A 25812-nucleotide genomic window follows, 5' to 3' on the forward strand; every position below is an offset into this window, starting at 1 on the left:
CCCCCACCCAACTCTGTTGCTCAATTTATATCTATCTGCAGAACTGTAAACTTAAATTGCAGTTTGTTTCAATAAATGCAATATATTCCTCTGATGGACGACAGCCCGAGCTCTTCTCGCTTCATAGGCGATTTTCTCCGCTCCTCGCCATGTAGTGCCTCGAGGACTCTGGGTGTTGGTCAAGGAGCCAAACACTGGTATGGGCGCCTGTATCCAATCACAGACTCAACCTCCTTGCAGAAAGAATAAGCAGCGTCTGTGTGACATAATCTAATCTCTTTTCACGGTGTAGGGTCTGTAGCAAAAAACATTTTCCACACTAAAACGCTGCATATTATCTTGGGGTTCACTACCTTAGAAGAGGCCCCGGGCATCCCTTCCTGCACAGACACACCTTGCAGAAGCTCGCGTCATCCTTCGTCCTGAGAGCTGATTGGAGGATGTTCATCCTCTCTAAGGTATATAAGGGTTCGGTCTGGGGTCAACAGAGCATCGACCTGAAGGAAGAAACATTGTCCGCTGGTGACTTGAGCAGTGCCCAGAACCCGAGGATGGACAGAAGAATGTGGGTCCTGGCCGCAGTGTGTCTGCTGAGCACCTGCTGGAGCTTACCTGTGCAGGTGAGACCACTTTCAGCAGGGTGATAAAGAGCTGTGCGCATGCCCAGGTATACTCACCCAGGTGTAAGTGCAGGCTCCCTGGAGTGCACCTGTACATGGGAGAGGGAGAGAACAGAGCTAAATTGATCTGTTTGTAACTACATTTCCCAGGTGTATATCTCTGTGAGTGTATCTGTATACCAAAGAGGGAAAGACAGAGTTATATTGATCTGTTTGTAAGTACCTGTCCCAGGTGTGTATCTCTGCCAGTGCACCCGCATAGGGGAGAGGGGAAGTCACAGAGCTATATTGATCTGAGTGCAAGTACATGTCCCAGGTGTGTATCTCTGTGAGTGCACCTGTATAAGGGAGAGGGGAAGTAACACTGTGAGTGCACATGTACAGGGCAAAAGATGGGGTTATAAAATTATAGAGACTTGCAGCATATAAACACCTTGGAGTGTCTAGGGAGAGTGCCCCTGAAGAGGTGAACACTGCAGTGCAGTGGTTTCTAGACGTACACAAGTGCAGCATCTCAGGAGAGTGTCACTGAGAGTGTACCTGTACAGGTGAGAGATAGGGCTCAAGAAAAGATTTAGACCTGTGTGCAGGTAAAAAATCATAGCTCTTTCTCATTGTAGTTGCACCTGTAGAGGTACACACTGCAGTGCAGTGTTCTATAGACAGGTACACAGGTAAAGCATCTCAGGAGAGTGTCACTGTGAGTGCACCTGTACAGGTAAGAGAACGGACTCACGAAAAGAGTTGGACCTGTGTGCAGGTACAGAATCACAGCTGTGTCTCATTGTAAGTGGACTTGTAGAGGCAAAAACTGCACTAACAGTGATGTGCACAGGTGAAACCTTTGTTGTGCTTCATCGTGAGTGAACCTGTACATGTGAGAGGAACAGTAACAGTAACAGTGACCTATAAATGTGCACAGGTAAAGCCCCTCAGCCGCGCCTCACTCAGAGTGCACCTGTACATGTGGGAGGAGCAGTAACAGTGATCTATAGATGTGCACAGGTGAGGCCAGTATCGTGTCTCACTCAGAGTGCACCTGTACATGTGAGAGGAGCAGTAACAGTGAGAGGAGCAGTAACAGTGATTTATAGATGTCCACAGGTGAGGCCTCTGTCGTGCCTCACTCAGAGTGCACCTGTACATGTGCGAGGAGCAGTAACAGTGATCTATAGATGTGCACAGGTGATGCCTCTGTCGTGCTTCACTCAGAGTGCACCTGTACATGTGAGAGGAGCAGTAACAGTGATTTATATATGTGCACAGGTAAGGCCTCTGTCGTGCTTCACTCAGAGTGCACCTGTACATGTGGGAGGAGCAGTAACAGTGACGTATAGATGTGCACAGGTAAGGCCTCTGTTGTGCCTCACTCAGAGTGCACCTGTACATGTGAGAGGAGCAGTAGCAGTGATTTGTAGATGTGCACAGGTAAGCCCTCTGTCGTGCCTCACTCAGAGGGCACCTGTACATGTGAGAGGAGCAGTAGCAGTTATTTATAGATGTGCACAGGTAAGGCCTCTGCCGTGCCTCACTCAGAGTGCACCTGTACATGTGAGAGGAGCAGTAACAGTTATTTATAGATGTGCACAGGTAAGGCCTCTGTCGTGCCTCACTCAGAGTGCACCTGTACATGTGAGAGGAGCAGTAACAGTTATTTATAGATGTGCACAGGTAAGGCCTCTGTCGTGCCTCACTCAGAGTGCACCTGTACATGTGAGAGGAGCAGTAACAGTGATTTATAGATGTGCACAGGTAAGGCCTCTGTCGTGCCTCTCTCAGAGTGCACCTGTACATGTGAGAGGAGCAGTAACAGTGATTTATAGATGTGCACAGTTAAGGCCTCTGTCGTGCCTCACTCAGAGTACACCTGTACATGTGGGAGGAGCAGTAACAGTGACGTATAGATGTGCACAGGTAAAGGGTCTGTCATGCCCTACCCCACCTGCACCTTCACATGTGGACGAAGCAGTAACAGTGATCTATAGATGTGCACAGGTAAAGCCCCTGCTGTGCCTCACCCTGAGTGCACCTTTACATGTGGGAGGAGCAGTAACAGTGATTTATAAATGTGCACAGGTAAGGCCTCTGTCGTTCCTCACTCAGAGTGCACCTGTACATGTGGGAGGAGCAGTAACAGTGATCTGTAGATGTGCACAGGTAAAGCCCCTGCTGTGTCTCACCTTGAGTGCACCTCTACATGTGGGAGGATCAGTAACAGTGACGTATAGATGTGCACAGGTAAAGGCTCTGTCATGCCTTACCCCACCTGTACCTTTACATGTGGACGAAGCAGTAACAGTGATTTATAGATGTGCACAGGTAAACCTTCAGTCATGCCTCACTTGTGTTTACCTGTACATATGGACGGAGCAGTAACAGTGATTTATAGATATGTACAGGTAAAGCCCCTGCCGTGCTTCACCCTGAGTGCACCTGTACATGTGAGAGGAGCAGTAACATTGCTTTATAGATGTGCACAAGTAAAGCCTCTGTCGTGCCTCACCCCTAGTGCACCTGTACATTTAAGAGCAGCAGAAACAGTGATTTATAGATGTGCACAGGTAAAGTCCTCTTTTGCCTCACCCCTAGTACCCCTGTACATGAGGGAGGAGCAGTAACAGTGATTTATAGATGTGCACGAGTAAAGTCCCTCCCATGCCGCACCCCTAGTGCACCTGTGCACTTGGGATTAGCAGTAACAGTGATTTATCGATGTGAACTGGTAAAATCTGTCATCGGCACCCTGGGTGCACCTGTACATGTGGACAGAGAGTGACAGTGCTTTATAGATGTGCACAGCTAAAGGTACTGTCGTGCCTCACCCCACGTGCACCTCTTCATTTGGACAGAGCAGTAACAGTGATTTATAGATGTGCACATCTATAAATCAATCTGAGTGCACCTGTAGATGTGGGAGAAGCAGTAACAGTGCTATAGAGATCTGCAGCATGTAAAGACTCTTGTGGAATTCAGTCTGGGTGCACCTGCACAGGTGAGAGACTCATTCACAATGGTATGTAGGTCTGTGTGCAGGTAAAGCCTCACAATAGAGCCACACTGTGCACCTGTACTGGTGAGGGGCAGTAACTGTTTAGGGAGACCTTCAACACATAAGTACTCTCATTTGTGTTTAACTATGTGTGCCCTTGGTCAGGTGTGAGGTCTGATACCTGTATTATTTAGACCTGCAGCACATCTTGCTCCCCAAGTGTGGCCCTGATTGAATTCTGGTCAGGAGAGCAGCACACTTGTACTCACCTTGTGTGTCCTGAAAGGGACGAAATGAAACTATACAGGGTTAAAATGATCTCATTTACACCTGTCCTTGTATATTTTATGTGGCACAAGTGCAGTTACATGTCCTGCACTGTGTGTATAAATGTCAACGCCTTTCTCCTAGTGTGCAGATGGTGCTGGTGTACTTACTCTCTATGTACAATGTGTAGATTGTTCTGGTGCATTTATGCCTTCCATGACCTGTGTAAACTGTGCACACATGGGTACATTCTTGGTGTAGTGCGTAGATAGTAGAGGTACATTAACAATGTATATGCTTTGTGTAGTTGGCAGACAGACCTGATGCCACCATCTGATCATTCAAATAAGTTGTTTGATGTTTGCAAGATTTGTTTCTAATACATCAAATAAATAATTGGAACACATCCTAGTAATGAAACATTTAAAACCTTTCCTTCTGCAGGTTTTCTTTGACAAGCCAAAGGCACATCATGGTAAGTAACATGATATTCTCTCATTAGTGTGTGTGAAATGTGTATGTGGCCAACAGGTTCAGTACTGATGTGGAATGGAAATGTGCCTTAACTTCCAGATGCAGAACACCGACCTGAAGGCAAGAGCTTGGATGTCTTTGAGATCATCAGCAGAGAGAACGAGGGTAAGAACAAAACAGGACATTCTGGGAGCCAGGGTGGGAGATACCTGCACATGGTGCCAGCTCTAAATGAACCTTGGAAAACACATACATGCACTGTGACTCCTAACACATGTACACACACGTAGAGTGCTGCAAACACACTCAGATAGAGGAACAGCAATAAAGCGTCTGGCTTCGTAGGCGATGCATTTAAAAACTTCATCAACTCTCTAGTGCTGATGTACTTTATTAGGCTGTTATATTTCCCCCTTCAAATTTCCTAATCAGGCCACAGCCTCCCCAATCTAAACTCCTTTAATCTCCTTGGAGCGATTGCTGGCACCACCACGACTGCCTCCCTGATGGTCACCATATACTTTCTAAGTGTCCTTCAGGTCTGTTAACGTCTGTGCCTCTACACCTACATGACTCAATCACACATGCAAGCTCATATTACTGACTCTTCACACTCTCACCACTGACAACCGCCCACTGCAACTTCCATTTTTTATTCTTCTTACTCCTGGATCCCTGCATCTGGAAAACCTCCCAATTTTAAATCAGCTGGACCCCAGATCCCACTTTGTGCAGAAGGCAATATCTGTCTCAAGCTCGACGGATACCCTGATACTACTGTCTTCCTTTGAACTCTGTTGGGTTTCTGTAATATGCAGGACGCAGGAACGAGGTAGATTTTATAGATTTTATTCCGTGCAGCCAAAAGCATCTTGTTTCTACAGCGTCCAACGTAAAAGTCGCCAGCCCATTCCATCCTCACATTCCATTCCCAATCCCCACGTATTTACATTCCATTTATACATTCCGTAAAGTGACCGCCAAGGAACATAACAACAGAATACAACACATTTACCCCCTTGACAAAATAACAAATGGAGTAACCACATAAAGAGAAATTAATAAATATAAAGATATATACCAAGAACAAAGAGGAATGGCATAAATAACTACACATAATCAACTAACCGTGAAGATCTCTGTCTAATACGCCCATCAAACTTCACTCTTGATGCAATAGAATCACCTTAAACACCTTCATCCATACCACTCCTTCCATTGCTATCTTTGCTCTCCCAATCTCTATTGTACACAGAACTATCAGTCTCCACAAAACATTCTTCTTCATCAATCACACCGCTAGCACCACCATCAATCGCATTCGCATCAACGGGTTCTACAAATCTCCCACTCACAATGGACCCCGAACCCGTAAGATCCAACTTACCACCTTTTCCAGGAGGACACCTTGCTAGTCTGTTAACATTCCAAACTCTGCCATCCTGTGTAACTGCCTTCTTACTGAACACCTTTACAACCTTCATGGCTCTTCCAAACTTAGGCATGTCTTTTCTTATAAAACCTGACTTTCTTACCCTGACCCAATCACCTACAATTCATGTAGGCTCTCTTACCTTCCACTTCCTATCATATGATTCCTTGCTCTTTTCCTGTTTTGACATCACGTAATCTTTAACTCTCTCAATATCAAGCACACAATTACCTTTACCACATATCTTTTTGAACCACCAGGGACAAAGCTTAGACACAGGATCTCTACCTCTTAACAATCTAAATGGACTGACCCCTGTGGTGCTATGTGGGGTAATACGGTAATACCACAACTTCTCCCTTACCTTCTCCTTCCAAGCTCCTCTAAAACTCCATGCCCAACTAATAAATTCTTTAAGTACGCGATTAAACCTCTCCACCTGACCATTCTCTTGTGGTTCATACAAAGAGGTGGTCACATGTTTGATGTTGCAGTACTTAAGGAAACTTTGCATCTCTTTCAAAACCAGTTGAACCCCATTATCAGTTACAAGAATCTCAGGATACCCTTCCTTTGCAAATACTTCCTTAAGGAATTCAATGACCACACTCAAGGTCACTTGCGGAACTAACTTTACTTCTGGCCACTTGGAATGGTAATCAACAAGCACCAAGGCAAACCTTGCTTCATGAGGTAGAAACGAGAATGGACCAGAAATATCCAATCCTAATTTTTGTCGTGGGGAATCTGGCCATGGTACAGGACGCAAAGGTGCAGGCACGGTCTTCAGCATTTTTTCAGCGTTAATACATACACTACACTCCCTAACCGTCCTTTACGCCATCTTATCCATACCAGGCCACCAAAAAGAGGTACGTATCAATTTTTTCATGGACGACATTCCTGGGTGACCAAGATGGGCCAAACTTAAATTCACCGATTGCATGCCCATAGGTGGAATACATTTCCCCTTCTTAAATAAAAGATCCTTCTCAATTTCCAACTCCTCTCTTATCTTAAAGAAAGGAGCCACCTCTTCTAATATCTTTTCCTTCCTTGGCCAACCCAATTTCACATAACCTTTGACTTGTTGTGACACAGAGTCCTCTTGATCTTTTTCAAACCATTCCTTCTCCTCCACAGATTTAAACTCTTTAGCAATTAATTCAGACACTACCGAAACAATATCCAAATCTCCTGTCTCACCTCTATCTGGCTTAACAGGGGCTGCTTGAGGTAGATGCGACAAACAATCTGCCACTGAATTGCTTTTACCAGGCACATACTCAACGTCAAAAGAATATTCCTGCAGTCTCGATACCAATCTTGCAATCTGAGCAGTTGCATTCCAGCCACCACCAGGGGATAAAATGCCCACAAGCGGCTTGTGATCAGTACGAAGTACAAACCGTGAGCCCCATATGTAGTTGCGAAAATGCTCAATTGCCCAAACACATGCAACCAACTCCTTCTCGATAACTGCATACCGCCTCTCCGCATCATTCAAAGTGCGAGAAGCAAATGTAACATTCCATTCACCTTTTCCAAATTTTTGTGACAAAACACCTCCAATACCATACATACTGGCATCCACTGTCACGATACACAGATCTTTCATATTGAAAGGTCTGAGGGTAGGTGCACACACAATTTCCTTTTTTATAGTCTCAAATGCACTTTCTTGCCTATCCGACCACTCAAACTCCACATTTTTACGGGTTAACTCTCTTAAAGGTTCCATTTTAGTCGCAAAATTCTCAATAAATTTGCTGTAGTATTCACGTAACCCTGCAAAGGATAAAAGCTTTTCACAATTGTCAGGCATAGGTGCATCCACTATTGCTTTAACCAGAGAACTTTTTGGCACAACCCCGTCCCCTGAGATGGTGTGCCCCAAATACTTGACAGACTCTGCAAAAAAATGTAATTTGTTAAGCTTCAGAGTTAGTCCATTCCTATTGAATACCTCGCACACTTTTTCCAGATGGTCTCTGTGTTCCTGTTCGTTTTTAGAATAAATTAAGACATCATCCTGGAAACACTTAACAAACCTATCAATTTCTTTAAACATTATAAACATTGCCCTCTGGAACACAGATGCCACTGATGCTAATCCAAACAGCATACGTTTAAATTGATATAGACCCTGAAGCGTGATGAATGCAGTGAGATGACGAGAGTCTTCTGTGAGTTCAATCTGGTGAGAGGCTGACCTCAGATCCAACGTAGAGAATATCTTCGCTCCTTCAAGCATGCTAACAACTTCATTACATTTTGGTAGGGGATGGCAATTAACTATGATATTAGCATTCAAAGCCCTCGGGTCAACACATAGCCTCAACGATTTATCTGGTTTATGAGCCAAAACAATGGGAGAAACCCATTCAGATGACTCCACTTCCTCAATGACACCCTCCTTCACCAATTCTTCCAAACTATTTCTCAACTCCTCGTGTATACCAATGGGAACATTTCTTAATTCCTGCACAACTGGTTTGGCATTCTCTTTGAGCTTAATTCTATGGCTGTAATTTTTTAATTTGCCTAGGAAATTTGGATGTAATCCAAGTAGATTCTCCCCACCACCAACATCACTGGTTCAATTGCTCTGGGGTTCAGAATTATACCCAACTCGGCTTGATCCCTCCATCCCAGGACATTAACGCCTTTCTCTGCAACATAGATCTTGATCACAGCAGTACACCCTTTAAAACACGCAGAAGTCTCCACATATCCAAGAATATTGATTGTTGTACCGTCAAACCCCTCAGCCACTATGTCAGAGGAGGCTAAGTTTGATGCATCCCACAGTGACTTAAACTTTTCTGAAAAATAATCATATGTGATGATCGTCCAAGGAGAACCAGAATCCGCCATGAGTTCCGATTCTTGACCTTCAACAACTATTGTACACCTCGGTTGTTTCACAACTTTTACAGTTTTGTTGATGACATTATTTTTAATAGAAAGGACTACCCCCTTTTCCCTCTCACATGACATTCTATCTGTTTTCTTACTCCTATCATCTCTCTTCTTTCCTGTAGTACCCTTCAATGTGAATCTATTATAGCCAGTATTATTTCCAACAGCCCCGACTATATCCCCGTTCGTTGAGTTACTTTTTTCAGCATTTTGTACTGTCCTCATCCATTTTTCCGATTGTTCCAGTGCTTTGGCCGTATTTATTACTTCCTGTAATTTTGGATTCCCCATCACCCATAATTGTTCCTGAATCCTTTTGCTCCTCACATGTACAATGACCTGATCCCTGATCATCTCATCAGTGATGGGTCAAAAATTACAGTGCATTGATAAACTGCGTAAACTTGTCAAAAATTCATCAAACGCTTCGCCTTCCTGTTGAGTTCCCATGCATAGGGTTTAGATTAAAAAGTGTTTCATGAAATAAATGAGTGTCAATAGAAACAGTGCAAGACCCTAGCAGGAAACAAAACAAATATCAAGTGTAACATTAAGTGGTGACTAGTGAGAGGTTCCGGAAGAATAGTTGTGGAGTTTATAGAGCAGTCAGCTGTACTCATATCACATAGAATCAACTTTAATAACTCTGGTAAAGGAGGTGAACTCTTAGACCATGAGAGGGGCACAGGAAGCAGTAGTTACATTGTCATGTCTATTCAAGAAAGTGACTGACATAGTGTCTGCCTTCCTTTAAAGTGTGGCGTCCCCAAGGGTAGAATGTTTATGCTACAGCATGATTGGCTGTTACTGTAGGCCATCAGCTTTTTTGATGAGCTATTGAACTACTGTCTAGGCAAGAATAACAATTCTTAAACATTGATATATCTTTTGTATAACAAAACACTCCTCTCCCCATCCAACTTGTACGTTACTGTGTTGGAAGTGTTCTTCTATGAACTGGACCCTACTCCTCTCTATTCTTTTAAATCAGTATTTGCACAAATCAGTACCAGTTACATTTGCTCAGAGGGGCCAAGCAGTACATAATATTAGAACTACTTGCACCCCAGCAGCAGCCATCTCTTATCCTTAGCCCGTAATACATATAGGGCACACTGTCTGTATTTGAACCACATTGTACCTTTAAGCAGGTGCACAAGACACAAACACAGACAGTGCGCTCTTTTACTTTTATGGTGCTACCCCCAGGGCATCCGCAAACTCATGCTGCACTTGCAATAAAATACAGAGCAACTGCTTCTCTATGCAGGCAGCAACCCATCTTCATTTTAAAGAGAGGTTAGAGATCCCCTTGCAGGTGAGTGCAGTGAGTAAGTATACCATCCAGCAGGGGGATGTCATGGGTGTCCATGGGACCCCTTTACTCTCTCCAGATGGCTGCCCACAAGGGGGACATTGACATTGCCTTTGTGTTGCATTGTCAGTGTTCCTCCTAAGGGCATGTTTGCTTCTTGGCCCGCATCCGTAATATAGGGCAGGCACAGAGGCAAAGGGAGGCCCTTATTTGCATGGGGCTATGCCCCTATGTAATTGAGGGAACACCCTCTAAAGATAGGGTTGGCACTACTAGTGTGCCAGTGGTATCAGTATTACAGATGTCTGCGGCTCCTTCTGTAATACCATAGTACCCAGGGGTGCAGAAAGTGGGCACAAATGCCTTGCACATCAGGGACAGAAGTCAAACCCCTTCTCAAGAAATAGTCTGCTGACCGAGCGAACCCCAAACCTATTGTCCAATCTCTCTGCTCCCCTTCCCTGCCAAAGTCCTAAAAAAAACATCAACCGGCAACACACTGCACACCTGGAGAACAACCATCTTCTGGATGCCTTCTAAACCAGATTTCGCACCAGCCACAACACCAAAACTGCCCTAATTGCTGCCACTGATGACATCAGAACCCATACTCGATTGGGAAAAAATGGCAGCCCTGTTCCACCTCTACCTCTTGGCAGCTTTCAACACTGTATCCCACCACAAAAGATCAAAAGACTACATCACATCTGGATCCAAGGAGACACCCTCAAGTGGATCGCCTTGTTCCTCACCAGAAAAACCCAGAGTCCACCTACCACTGTTCACCTCAGAATCCAAGAACATCATCTGTGGCATTTCTCGAGGCTCGTCTCTCAGCCCCACTCAGTTCCCCTGCATGAACCCCTTAAGCACAATTTCCTACGCAGGCGAAACCGAGCTCATCCTCTCACTGTCAGCAAACCCTACCACCACGATAGCCAACTTCCACAGTTGTATGACAAGGTTTGATCACTGGATGAAAAACAACTGGCTGAAACTCAAAATAGACAAAATGGAAGTACTAATCTTTGACAACAACATCCCCCTGTGGAACAGCTCATGGTGGCCCTCAGAACTATGACCCTCATCCATGCCGACAAACCACTTCTTCCCTTGGTCTGCATGAGTCTGTTGAATAAAATAAGTGGCACCCATACAAAGGCACTACTGACATAGCAAGCATGTGATGGACCCTAATGTAACATAATGGGCCCTAATGTAACCAAAGGAGATGTGCTCCCTACTCTGGTTTTCTGTTGAGAGATAGCAATAATTGCAACATAGTGCACACCTCAGGCCCAGGGCTCTGATGATACTCTACTTGCTGTACTAATGTTAGTTACACTCCTGGAAGGCAATGTGTGTTATTTTTATTGCAGATTTGTTAATGGACAGATGACTTGATCTCCTGAAGGTTGAAGTTTCCTTCATTCACATGCTCTGTATCTCTTTCCTTATGCTAGACATAACAATAGGAGCTTTAATTCCCTCACTCAGTGCATCTGCTCTTATTCCAGACAGCACACAGCTCCTGTATGCCGGAGACATTGCAGGGAATCCTGGCCGCAGTGCCATGATGTGTAAGGACAACAGCTGCTTTTGGCCCAAATCCAGTGATGGGACCGTGAAAGTACCCTACACTCTCAGTGTTTACAGTGAGTGTCTTCTGTGGTCAGTGGTGGAGGTTGTACCTGAGAGAAGAACTTACATGGCTTGTTCTACATGCTCTCATTTCTGTCTTCTTATGAACTATCCATTCTTCTACAGGTGAAAGTGATGCTGCTAAGATCACTGATGCTATTTCAGAGTTTACAGGATTGACCTGCATCCGGTTTGTGAGCCGCACAACAGAAACCAGCTACATCCAGATTGCACCTAGAGATGGGTAAAGACCAGGCCTGCTCCTAGGTCACACCCATGTGTACATCATCCTCTTGTGGCCCCTGTCTCACCTGGGGCAGTCAGCTCTCTTTGTCTTGTAGTCTACCGTGGTTGCCATCTGTTCTTTACAATGAAGTTTGAATATTACAGTATTATTAATGTTTGTGGGTCATGGGTCTGGCAGGCACCAGTTTGTGATCCTGGACATTCACTCATTCAATCCTCTTTACAAGAAACTCTTGTTATAAATAAATAAAATAAATATAAATATTTATAAAGCGCGCTACTCACCCGTGCAGGTCTCAAGGCGCTAGGGGGAAGGGGTTGCTGCTGCTCGAAGAGCCAGGTCTTGAGTAGTCTCCGGAAAGCGGAGTGGTCCTGGGTGGTCCTGAGGATGGTGGGGAGGGAGTTCCATGTCTTGGCCGCCAGGTAGGAGAAGGACCTCCCACCCGCCGTGGTGCGGCGGATGCGAGGGACGGCGGCGAGAGCGAGGTTGGCGGAGCGAAGAGGACGGGTGGGAGTGTAGAAGCTGAGGCGGCGGTTGAGGAGTTTGGGTCCCTTGTTGTGGAGGGCTTTGTGTGCGTGGGTGAGGAGTCGGAAGGTGATCCTTTTGTTGACAGGAAGCCAGTGCAGGTGTCTCACGTGGGCGGAGATGTGGCTGTTGCGGGGTATGTTGAGGATGAGGCGGGCGGAGGCATTTTGAATTCGTTGCAGACGTTTCTGGAGTTTGGCGGTGGTTCCTGCGTCTAGTGTGTTGCCGTAGTCCAGGCGGCTCGTGACGAGGGCGTGGGTCACGGTCTTTCTGGTATCGGCGGGAATCCAGTGGAAGATCTTTCGGAGCATGCGGAGGGTGAGGAAGCAGGAGGATGATACGGCTTTGACTTGTTTGGTCATGGTGAGAAGTGGGTCCAAGATGAAACCGATAACAAAGTGTTTCTTCACACACCACAAATCCCAGGTGACTTCAGTTCCACTGTGACATGGATGATCAATGTCTGCATCTTAATAATGGCCTTGGAAGAATAGACACTGTGTAGAATCAGAAATATAGATGTGGAAAGCAGTGTACATAGAAAAAGCCCTGGTACATAGCATAGGTTTGTATTATCTGGGGGTCCAGAACTAGCTTGTTCAGGAGGCATTGCTAAGGTGATGGACACTGACTTCACAGCTTACCAAAGTCAAACTATGTGAAGCAGGATTTGTCATCATGCCTCAGCTTGCGTTGGTGGGTGCATAACTAGTTTGTTGCAATGTTCATTGGTATTCACATCAAAGAGAGTAGGAAGCCAGTTAATCTTGAAAAGAGAAATTCATATGGGCAAATTTAGGAGCCCCTAGCGCCAGTCCAACGCCACTTTAGAAGGCCTAAAATGCAGCGCCATATTTACAAAGTGGTGCGGTGCATGTACTGTGCCACTTTGTAACACTTTGCGCTAAATTATGCCTGCGCCAAGCATGATGTATACAAAGGGGGCGTTCTCCCATTAGGGGGTCCAAAACAATGGTGCAAGGATATCTAAGAGATTTCCTTAAACAAACCATTTTTTCAGCACTTTTTACGCCTGCTCAGAGGAGGTGTTAAAAGGAGGCTTCCATTAGTTACAAAGGGCCTCTGGGTGCTTTACACAGTTAGCGTCAGGATTTTTGACGCTAACTCTGTAAAGCGCTGAACTAGCATAAAAAATTCTGATGCTATTCCCCTAACTACCGCCATGGTGCGCCATATTTTAAATATGGCACACACATGGTGGTGTTAGGGGGGTGCTAAGGGGTGCAAGAAAAGTGCCGCTGCACACAGTGCAACGCCATTTTTTTTAAATATGCCCCATAGATTGTAGCATACATGTGTCTTTATTGTTGGAAAAAGAGTAAATTCATAGCTTGTAGGTGAGTAGTGCTCAACGCCCATGTGCTAAGAAATATAAACAATACACGTAGGTAGAATTATTTATGCCCACGTGGTTACAAGCAGTGTTGCTTTTCTAAACACACTATTCCAAGAAGGCAAGGTCAGCAGGACCATGGCAGGCAAGAGCCTCCGCAGGGGGTCAAGCTTGTTCACATCTACGAGGAAGGTGGCAGCACTCAGCACCAACTGCAGGGACCACACAGGTCCATTGAGGGCGATATCCACAAAGATTACAGGGGACTGCAGGGCAGCTCCAGCTTATGTTCACAAAGCCAGGCAGAGGTGCAGCTGTCCACTGCCAGTCTATGTCAGTGCATCTTTGCAGGTTGAAGAAGTGAGCCAATCAGATGGGGTTGGTGTTTCTCTCCTTTGAGAGACTGGGAAGCCCATCATCCCACACTGCATTATGGTTGTCACTATTTAGATGCAAATGCGGGAGGTGAAGGGCTGCTAAATCTTTCATATGGCTGGTCCAGTCGGAACTTTGTGACTTCTCTCCAGTCTCTGAAACAAAAGGCAGCAGGTTAAAAAGTAGTGGTTGGAGTGCTATGTGTAAGAATGTCAGGTTCAATCTGCCAAAGGGTGGCCCTAAGGAACAAGTAGAAGTGGCCCCACAACCTGACAAAAATGCAAAAAGGCAGGGAATCCTTAGAACAAATGCAAAAGGTATCAGGAATTGTACTACTGTTATGGTGGCTCTGACTTTCATCCTTCTTCTTATACTCTCTGGGGTACCTAGTATCCTGTGTTGCTGATGCTTCTCTCTCTGGGCTATTTAGTATCCTGTGCCCTGAGGCCGCTTTCTCTGGGGTATCTAGTATCATGTTTTGCTACTCTCTCTGGGGTACCTAGTATCCTGTATCTCATACTCTGTGTTGCTGAGGCTACTCTATCTGGGGTATCTAGTATCATGAGTTACTGATGCTGCTCTCTCTGTGGTATCTAGTATCCTGTGCTGCTGATGCTCCTCTCTCTGGGGTACCTAGTATCCTGTGTTGCTGATGCTCTCTGTGGGGTATCTAATATCCTGTGTTGCTGATGCTGCTCTCTCTCTGGGATAACTAGCATCCTGTGTTGCTGATGCTGCTCTTTCTGGGGTGCCTAATATCCTGTGTTGCTGAAACAGCTCTCTCTAGTGTATCTAGTGTCCTGTGTTGCTGATGCTGCTCCCTCTGGGGTACCTAATATCCTGTTTTGCTGATGCTCCTCTCTCTGGGGAATCTAGTATCCTGTGCTGGTGATGCTTCCCTCCCCGGAGTATTTAGTATACTGTATCCTGAGGCTGCTCTCTCTGAGTACCTAGTATCCTGTGTTGCTGTGGCTGCTGTCTCAGGGGTGTCTAGTCTGTGCCCTGAGGCTGCTCTCTCAGTGAGGTCACTGTTCTCAGATTTCAGAAGTTTTCATATTTGTCTCTCTTTCACTCAATGTCTGTCCCAGCTGCTGGTCTAGCATGGGAAGGAGCGGCGGACCCCAGACTGTATCGCTAGGAGTTGGTTGCATGTCGAAAGGAACCATCCAGCATGAGCTCAACCATGTCTTGGGCTTTAACCATGAGCAGAGCCGCAGCGACCGCGATGACTACGTGAGAATCGTGACAGAGTTTGTTGCAGATGGTAAAGTAACCTCTGCCCTGTTCAATCACTTCTACTGATCAGAGAGAACTTTTTTCTGTTGTTGGTTGAATCATGTTATTAACAATAATTTGCTTTTAGAGAGTAATGTAGGGATCACCAAAAGCCACCAAAGTAAAAGAAGAAGGTGAAGCCAGGGTATTTGCTTTTATCAGGAGCCCTCATGCTCTGTCTGCCTCCCAATCACATGGCACAACTCCCTTTGTTAAGTAATTATGACATCATTGACCTAACACATGTACAGTTCAATGAATGTAACAAGACTGCTTAGTGCACAGAATAGCACAGAAATGAGGTTTAGGTTGCACTCTATTATCTTAGAATCAACCCGAGAATAATTGTCCTTTGTACCGAGGTGGGTCTTGGCCATTTACTGATGTGCATCTCTGAAACCAGGTCCACTCCTGTGTAGCTATACAGATGGAAAGGCATGAGAGGCAACAGTGTGAACTCTGTGCTCCTGTTGTCTGAATAGAATATCAGGCACCAACCTGGCCACTAGATTTATATTTACTGACAGACGACAAGAAGAACAAAGTATATCTAGATATTATAATGTGCAGGATTGGACTGCTGTCTGATCTTCATCCATCTGTATGAATGGTTCACCCTGAAACCAGTGTGATCTCTGAGCATCTCTTTTTACTGCATGGTGTGTTAGCTACTAGTGTGATTTCTGTGCATCTCTATCTATTGCATGGTGTGTCATCTACTAGTCTGACCTCTGTGCATCTCTGTTTACTGCATGGTGTGTCAGCTACTAGGGTGACTTCTGTGCATCTCCGATTTCTTAATGGCCTGATAGATACTAGTGCAACGTTTGTGCATCTCTGTTTACTGCATGGTGTGTCAGATACTAATGTGACTACTGTGACTTCTGTGCATCTCTGTCTACTGCATGGTGTGTCAGCTACTAGTGTGACTCCTGGGCTTCTCTGATTGCTGAATGACCTGTTTGATACTACTGTGACTTCTGTGCATCTGTGTTTGCTTAATGGCCTGTTGGATACCAGTGCAACATTTGGGCATCTCTGTTTACTGCAACGTGTGTCAGATACTAGTGTGACTTCTGTGCATTTCTGTTGGACAACAATGTGACAAATACAGCAGCATCTTTTTGAGAACATCAACACAAAATAGACATGAATGAGTCTGTTCCCAAGTGCACAGCTTTTCAACTCTTTTTGCTCAGCAGTCTAACTGACAGACTCAGTGCACTAAAGACTAATTCAATAAAGACAACATCCCATGATTGAGATGTCCTCAGACCTGTTAGTAACTCAGTTAATGCCTCAGTCAGCTAATAAACTTTCCCAGACAAACCCATACTAGGACACCTACTTGCACTGCTAATCAAGCCCATCTTAGACCCAGGCAACCTTACAAACAACTAACCTAAGACTAATTTCCTCTTCATCGGAAAGACCATTGAAAAAGGTGTCTTTCTACAACTACAGAAGCAGAGCACCAATAAGTGTCTCTTACAATGTTTCTAATCCAGAATCAGATCTTGATTCAGCATCAAAACAGCAACCATAAAAGTAGTTAAGGATGTCCTCCTGCTCCTCAATGACATTAACAAACCTCAGCCTCTTGATCCTGATCAACCTCAAAATACTTGAATACCAATATTCACACCCCTGGAAACACTCATGGTCTTTGCTGAATTGATCTTGCAATCGTTTATCTCGTACCTCACCAATCTCAAGGAACCATCTGAAAGACACAGCATCTCTTTTATAATCTCATCAGAGGATGACATTCAATGACTCAGATCCTGATTCAAGCTTATTCAGAACTGGATGTTTATAATCAACCCAGAAGTAAAACCTAACTGTGACAACAACTAAATACTGAAGTCTGATTCAGTCCTGGCTAGCAGACAAGAACCTTGACAGCTCCTCCCCAGCTGACATCCAATGTCTTTGACTGCCCCACTGCCTTATTCAGAGGTTACTCCAGCTCCACACTGGCTCACCTGAAAGGCATACCACTTGCTGCAGCTCTCCTCATCAAAGCCCTCAAGAAATTGTATCACGTCATCCATTACTAAAGGAGTTTGATCCCTCCTACTACAGGCCTGTATTATGTTAACAAAACAAGGAATTCCAACACTTGCTTCACATTTAATTTATAGTTCCTTCAATTAATATTGATTAAAAAAAACAAGATATGGTCCAATGGCTAATTTTAAGATAATTCTAAGATAGTTTCTTCAGTAAGAGAGTTTTCAGAAATATATGCACTATGACAAATCAATTAGCGGATAATTGAGCTCCGGTATCAATTGGCAGCATAAGAACTCCTAACCACATCTTTCAGTACTCAAGACTTTAAAGGAGTCTCACCAATAATCTCTCACAGTATTCCATTCTACTACGACCAGTACATTGACCTGAGTCTAAGCGACTGGATAGAAAAGTGTTGGTTGTTACAGGTAACAAATTGACACAATGGTGAAGTGAGAAGGTGTAAAGGTGTCTGGAGTTCGGGAAGATAGGGGAGTGGAGTGTCAGTGGTGGTGATGGGCCAGGAATGGAACTTTAGGTAGTAGGGAACACCCAGGGACTGATAGTTGTGTTACAGTTTGTTTAGTATGGTGAAAATCTGTGACTTTACAAATGTGAAAAGATGTGCACATCACCAGCATATTGGTGGTAGGAGAAGCCAAATGACAACATGATGTCATATGGAGGTAAAACAGATGTCCTAAGACTGAAGCTTGGGTTATGCAGATAGGATGGTTGATCATGGCAGTGAAAGCTAACCACAGCAGAAGACTGAGAACAATCACAGTATGAAGACAACATTCCAGTGCAAATACCCATGATGCATAGTTGGGAAGGTTTCACAAACAACATTGCTGGAGATCATGTAAAACACTGCAGTGAAGAAAATAGAGAATGATAATTGAGGAAAAGTGGTTACGATGATGAGAGGTTAGGAAGTTAGAGACAAGTAAGGGATGATTCCAGAGAGCAAAGTTGAAAAAAGCAGGTGGCAATGTATTATGTTGGGTTAAAAATAAGAGGTAATAGCTGAAACAAGCCAGTCACATAGGGTCTTGTAGAAAAGAAAACAGGATGTTGGTTGGATCACTTCTTGGCAATTTTAGAAACGTTAGGTCAACCACAGATTTCAATCATTCAGCATAGAGCCCAAAGGGAAGGGGGAGTTTCAAGAGTATGAAAAAAACAAATCAAGACACTAAAAGGTAGGGCTAGAGGTTTTTTATGGTTCAAATGGGAACACGTCTGACATAACAACCATTGAGTTTGCAAGAGGATTGATCCTGTAGCAGAAGTCGGGGTAAAAGAGTCAAGCTAGATAGCATGAGCGGTGGGGAGTAGTGTACAGAAGAGTGCAGAAGTGATAAGGAAACCATCTGGTTCTCATAGTAGAAATGTTGCAAGAAAGTTAGGGTTCTGTAACCCTAGCAGACAGACTGGGCTAGCAGTGAGGAGAGATGAGTGTTGGCCCACTTTAAATGTGATACAGTGGTCTTGCATGCAGTATTGTGTTTCTCAGCCCTCTCTCTTTTTATCTCTTCCTCACTGCAGGAAAGTTGTCCAACTTTAACAAACTGAACACCAATAACCTGGGCCTGGAATATGACTACTCCTCTGTTATGCACTATGGAAGGTGAGCCTAAGACATCACTGCTGATACCCAGAAGCGAGTCTGAGGTGCTGCATTCAACAGTCAGAGGGAAGATGTTGTTGCTAGCAGTTGAAAGAATGTCTGTTTCCTCCTGTTTTTCAATCTTGTGAGGCCAAAAGCAGTGCATGGCAGGTTAAATTTATATTTGGTCCAGTAAACTAAAAACTGGTGAATCTCAGTGACATTTGTTTTTAAATTAGCGTTTATATTTATGGAATTATTTATTTATTTAATATTTAGTTGAGGCGTTTTATATAGCATGAACATGACCCTTCTGGGTATCAAAGCGCTGCACATGGAAAAGTCTTGTCGTACATACACGGAAAGGGAGAAAGCAATAGCAAATTAAGAAGGATTAGCAGTGAGCAGCACAAATACAGTATGCCAATCAGCAGGCAGAACCAAGGTGAGGAATGTCCACAGTGAAGGATGAATAAGTAAGAAACAAACAGTATGGTATATCAGTCAACAGGCAGCTCCAGGGTCTGGTAATCCACCAGAAGATGAACAAGTTGAGAGAATTCAAGACTCCTGATGTAGAAATTTATGCATCAGAAGCAGTTTTACTTCTTTTTTAAAGGAACTAGTTGAGGGGTTTGTTCTGATTTCAGGAGATAATGAGCTCCGAATTCTTGGGCAAGGCCAGGAAAGGAAAGTTTTTAAAGTTTTTTTTTGTTGAATCTCTGAGGTTTCACCAATGGGGAGTTTGTGTTTCTTAATGAGCGACTACCCCAAGAAAGTTTGAATTCTTTGTCCAGGTAGACAGTGGTGTTATAGTGAAGGGCCTTGTGAATCATGCAGGCAATCTTCAATCGGATTACTGCTTCAAACGGGAGCCTTTTTAGATATTTTAGGACTAGAGCAATGTGGTGTATTTAGCGGAGCCAGCTAGAGTAGCACTTCCGTAATCTAATCGTGAAATTACTAGGGATTGCACCGCTAGCTTAAAGTCATCAAGGGGCAGGAAGGGTTTGGTTTTCCTTAGTGTTTAAATGTTTTTTTGCACACCTGGTGGATGCACTGATATGATCTTGCATATTCAGATATTTGGTATGCCTAAAGATAATATGAGGGGAATATTTAAGAGCTGTGAGTTGTTTGGGGCATTCTTCCAACAGGGCAAGGTGACTATGGGGGGCGATCAGAAGGACTTCACTTTGGAGGTTGTTGACCATGAGGTGATTATAGATCAGCCATTGTTAAGATTTCAAGAGGCTGTAGTTGAGCATTTTGATATCAATAGGTCACGTGATTTTCAAATGTAACTGTGTATCAACTGCGGGTATATGGTAGTGTATGTTTGAGATATTGAAAATTTAGTAAGAGGTTCCATGTACATGTTGAGTAACATGGGTGAGAGTGTGGATCCTTGGGGAACTCCAATTGTGACCGGTCTGATGTCTGACAGTGTTTGGTTGACTTTGATTCTCTGAGCTCCATTTTGTAGGAATGAAGCAAACCAGTTTAAAACAGGACCAGATAGCCCCATCGTCTATCAAGGAAGTCAATCAATCTGTCATGTTTAACCGTATCAAACGCAGAAGAGAGATCAAGAAGTATAAGTAGACAAGTTTGGTTCAGATCTAGGAATCTTAGTGCACCGTCAGCGAGTGTCAGAGCGGTTTGAGTGTTATGTCCAGATCTGAAGTCAGATTGACAATGGTCTAGGTCTAGGAGGTGAAATTGTTCAATGTGGGTTGACTGTTCCACAGTTGTTTTTTTTATAGGGGTGGCCTGTCCTATCTTTAGGCAATTGGGAATTGTGCCCTGGGAGAGCGATGCACTGACAATCTTCGTCCATAGGGGGAGTATGGAAGAACTAAGGTCTTTGATGTGCTTTGTGGGCAGAGGATCATTAAAGTAATTGGAGGGTTTTATTGATGTAATCATTGTGAGTATGTCTTCTTCATCAGAGATAGTCATCAATGATGTAATTTAAAGTCATCAATTTATAATTTGAGATGTCATTAGTCATATCATCAATTATGTCATTTAACATATCATGATTGGTGTCACATGTGAGGCCATAAAAAGTGCATGAAGGTGGTAGTTTTCAAAAGGAGAGTCTGAGACATTGTTGCTCTCAGTTGAAAGAAGGGTCTGGAGGCTGTTTCCTCATACTTTCCAACCTCATAAATTTAATACATGTCACAGGGGAGTCTGAGACGTTGTTGCTACCAGTTGAAAGAAGGGTCTGGTGGCTGTTTTCTCATGCTTTTTAACCTTATACATTTAGTGCATGTTCTCTGTCTCGCAATTTGGAACCCTAGATGGAGGTGTGACCACAGTGTGAGCTGTATCAAGGAGTCCTACATGCTCACTTACAAGGAACAAAAACAAATTTAAAAACAGCGATCTGATTGGTAAAGAGACTTTGGCCCTCATTATGACCTTGGCGGGCGGCAGATCTAACCGCCGGGCGGACGCCAATGCAGCCACACCCCTGCCCCGGTCATCATGAGATCCCCACTGGGCCGGCGGGCGGAAACCTGGTTTCCGCCCGCCGGACCAGCGGGGATCTTGGCTGCAACATAGGAGCCGGCTCCAAATGGAGTCGGCGGTGTTGCGGCCGTGCGACGGGTGCAGTTGCACCCATCCGGCTTTTCACTGTCTGCATAGCAGACAGTGAAAAGCTGCATAGGGCCCTGTCAGGGGGCCCCTGCGACTCCCTGTACCGCCAGCCTTTCCCTGGTGGTTCAAATCACCAGGAAAAGGCTGGCGGTCGGGGACTCGTAATCCCCTGGGCAGCGCTGCAAGCAGCGCAGCCCTGGCAGATTATCACCGCCGGGGCAAATTTGGCGGGAAACCGCCGGCCCCGTACTCCCCTCTGAAGCACCGCCAGCCTGTTGGCGATGCTTCAGCCAAAACAGCCCTGGCGGTCTTGGACCACCAGGGTTGTAATGAGGGCCTTTATTTTCCTGTCGCTTATTTGGTCCCACAGGACCGGTACAAGTACCACATAACAGAGCAATCTAGTGGACAGGAACATGAAGAAAATACTGCAGCCGCTATTACAGGACACAGGTCCTGAACTGGTTTGAAAAATAAAAGGGTGCATGATATGGACACCCTGACCCCTTGCCTCTTCTGTGGGGACTCAGAGAAACCCCCACAGCCTTTCTCAAATGGGAAAACAATACTGAACAGTATTCTCGCAGGACCAGCGTGGCCCTGAGAAGTAATCAATGATGTCATAGAGATGTCAATAGTCATATCATCAATTTTGTCATTTAACATGTCATGATTGATGTCACATGTGAGGCCATAAGCAGTGCATGGTGGGTGAATGTTCTAACAGCTCAATAAACTAAAAGCTGGTGAATTTTAGTGACATTTCTTTTTAACTGTGTGATTATCATTTTACAACACCTAATTATAATGTCCTTTAACCTTCGTGCTTTTTCAGTGAATTTTTAGGTGTTTTTCAATGTCAGATAAAATCTTGTGACCTAATTCCATATATATATATATATGTAGATATATATATCTATATATATCTATATATATAAAATATATATATATAAATATATATATATGCATGTATTGAAAAAAAAACAAAGGTTACAGCGACGTTATAGTTAGGCCCACATTTTAAACGTGCAAAACCATAGAAATTCACCTCAAGTAACTCAAGTAACTATAACTCCGGCACTAAGGTAACTATAACTCACCCCACTGTCATGCACAGTTTTTTTATAAAAATGTTTACTGCAAATAATACATTGATATTATCAGTGATGTATCAAAGAGGACAGAAGTTATAAAATAATTTAGAGCATGAGTTATAGTTACTTGAGATAACAGTAACTATAACAAGTGATTTTCAGTTGTTTTGGGAGACTCAACCCTGACCCCTTGTTTTTTTGTAACTTTTTTAGTGGGACTCAACTGAAGCCGAGTCCCAAGATGGCTGCTAACACTTCCTGGTTTGAAGTGTTGGCAGCCGATGAGAGCTGTGCATTTCCCTGCATGAGTTTGTCTGTTTTTGTGAAGTCGTCGTAGCCAGAGATATACAAATGTATTCCCTCTTTAATATCTTTGAAAAAATGAATGGACGGATTTACAGCAAATAAGCGAAAGCGTAATCTGTGTGCAAAAAGCTAACTTTCTGTCAAATTTGTTTTAATTCCGTCCAGTGGTTCGGGCTGTAGACGTGCCTGAAGGTCCTAAGGGAATTAACATAGGAAACACAACTTTTTTTACCTCCCCGTTTTTCTCGGCCCCCGCTTGACAGATCAACCCTAAATTTTCCATGTCCAACAAGAATCACGGGGACCCTATTTTTGAAAAATCTTGTGAAGATTCGTCAAACTGTGCCAAAGATATAGGCAAGTCAAAAATCGTGTTTTGTATGGAAACATGGTCCTAACTATAACTACCTAGCGGCAACTAACACTAGGGGGCATATTTATACTCTGTTTGCGCCGGATTTGCGTCTTCTTTTTACGCAAATCCGACGCAAAACTAACTCCATATTTATACTTTGGCGTTAGAGCCATCTAGCGCCAAAGATCTTGGAGTTTGCGTCATTTTTTAGCGTGGACACCTTCCTTGCGTTAATGACATGCAAGGTAGGCGTTCCCGTCTAAAAAATTACTCCGAGGCATGTGCGCTGTATTTACACTCCCGGGCCAAAATGACGCCCGGGAGTGGGCGGGTCAAAAAAAATGACGTCCAGCCGCTTTAGCGTCATTTTTTAACGCCTGGTCAGGGCAGGCGTTAAGGGACCTGTGGGCTCGGAAGGAGCCCAGAGGTGCCCTCCCATGCCCCCAGGGACACCCCCTGCCACACTGGCCCACCCCAGGAGGACACCCAAGGATGGAGGGACCCATCCCAGGGAACATAAGGTAAATTCAGGTAAGTATTTTATTTTATTTTATCATGTGGCATAGGGGGGCCTGATTTGTGCCCCCCTACATGCCACTATGCCCAATGACCATGCCCAGGGGACAGAAGTCCCCTGGGCATGGCCATTGGGCAAGGGGGCATGACTCATGTCTTTGCTAAGACAGGAGTCATTTAAATGGGGTTGGGAGTAAAAAAAAATGGCGCAAATCGGGTTGAGGTGAAAATTTTGCCTCAGCCTGACTTGCCCCATTTTTTGACGCCCAAGCTCCATTTTCCCCTACGCCGGCGCTGCCTGGTGTAAGTCATTTTTTTGGACGCACACCAGGCAGCTCCGCCGGCTAACGTCATTCCATAAATAAGGCGCCCGCATGGCGCTTTGGAATGGCGTTAGTCGGCGTTAAATTTTTTGATGCACAACTGCGTTGGCGCAGTTGTGTGCCAAAAAGTATAAAAACGGCCCTAGGTTTTATATGTATCTCATGACATCTGTGACAACATCATTTCTCAGCTACCACCAAGTCAAAGCAAACAGCTAAGTCCCTGGGTTGGGCATCCCGGGGGCATAGCAGGAGCGGACCCTGAGGGGTGGCCCCCTCCAACTTAAATAGCCCTGGGGAGGTGGTGGTCCCCAGGGCCGGCCGGCCGTAACTGACACCCTTCATTATTTAAACTCAGCCCCATGAAGGTGGCGGCCCCTGGAGCATTTCATTTGTCATTCATGTCATTACTCGGCTGAAGCTCAGTCCAAGATGGCTGCCAACACTTCCTAGTGTTGGCAACCAATCAGATCCCAGCACGAGATCAGCCGGATTCGTGGATCCTTCGCGTCCCTATATATACAAATTTGTTTTTCTTTAATATTTCAAAAACTACTTTGTGAAAAAGGCAATGCTCAGATAAAAAAACACCCCACCAGTCAAGATGATGATAGATGGATTAACTATAAATTAGAAGTATATTAGCCACACTCAAAATTTAGGGTGATATAACCACCTTTGAAAACTTGGTACATTTGGAGCCAAAAGGTTTGCACCATTTTATAGAAATTTGGTCTACTCTAACACAAGAAGGGCAACGGAGCCAGGGGACGAATGAGAGGCTGGATGCGGTCAAGCTGGTGACTCGAATATTACAATATGTCTGATTTTTCTGAAAAATCACAACCAACCAGACCCAAGCCTATAGCGGAACACCAACCTGAATACTGAATCTAAGAACTTTGATGATGAGAGTATAGTGAATGTGCCTTTATTCCCCTAGGTATGCATATAGTAACACCTCCGGACAGGCGACAATCATCCCCATAAAAAATCTGAATGCAGACATTGGGCAGTCAGTTGGTCTGAGCAATCTGGATCTTGCTAAAATCAACCGGCTGTACAACTGTGGTAAGTAGCAGTGTTTTAAAACAATTTTTGATACTTGGTATTAGCTTTACAATCCTTTCGTCCTATGGCATCCCAGGGTCATTCCTTCTGCTTTGAGTGGTATCCACCAGTCCCATAGAGGAATAGATTCCTGCATTCCTATTTACTATGCATCCCTCCCATCACAGCTCAGAATAATTACCTTTGTGTGATTTCAGCATCCTCTCCTCTTTATGATCAGACTTAATCAAAAAATGATCTATGACCTCCCTTGCCATCTTTTAATCTCAGCATCATCTCCTCTATGGGATCAAAACATCTTTGTTCACGGAATCCCAGAATCCTCACCTTTTTTGTAATACTCATCCTCATGTTATGTCATTAACTACACCTTTAATTCTTTCCTGTGTTATTGGGACCCCTGATACCTCCCCACCTGTCTCATTCCTGTATCCTCTCCACCTAAGTGATGCCAATATCCCCTCAGCAACCTC

General features: G+C 44.4%; 1 protein-coding gene across 1 annotated transcript in view; it reads left to right on the forward strand.

The window, feature by feature from the left end:
• The first annotated feature begins 503 nt into the window (after positions 1-503).
• Positions 504-25812, forward strand: part of LOC138283734 (astacin-like metalloendopeptidase) — a 34166-nt gene continuing 8857 nt past the window's right edge. The window contains exons 1-8 of the mRNA XM_069221777.1: positions 504-620; positions 4321-4351; positions 4450-4515; positions 11537-11674; positions 11787-11904; positions 15250-15425; positions 19004-19085; positions 25212-25339. Of these exons, the coding sequence (XP_069077878.1) occupies positions 552-620; positions 4321-4351; positions 4450-4515; positions 11537-11674; positions 11787-11904; positions 15250-15425; positions 19004-19085; positions 25212-25339 (808 nt within the window). The 5' untranslated portion in view covers positions 504-551. The remainder of the gene's footprint in view (positions 621-4320; positions 4352-4449; positions 4516-11536; positions 11675-11786; positions 11905-15249; positions 15426-19003; positions 19086-25211; positions 25340-25812) is intronic.

Source organism: Pleurodeles waltl, chromosome 3_1, assembly GCF_031143425.1.
Source record: "Pleurodeles waltl isolate 20211129_DDA chromosome 3_1, aPleWal1.hap1.20221129, whole genome shotgun sequence".
NCBI classification, from domain to species: domain Eukaryota; kingdom Metazoa; phylum Chordata; class Amphibia; order Caudata; family Salamandridae; genus Pleurodeles; species Pleurodeles waltl.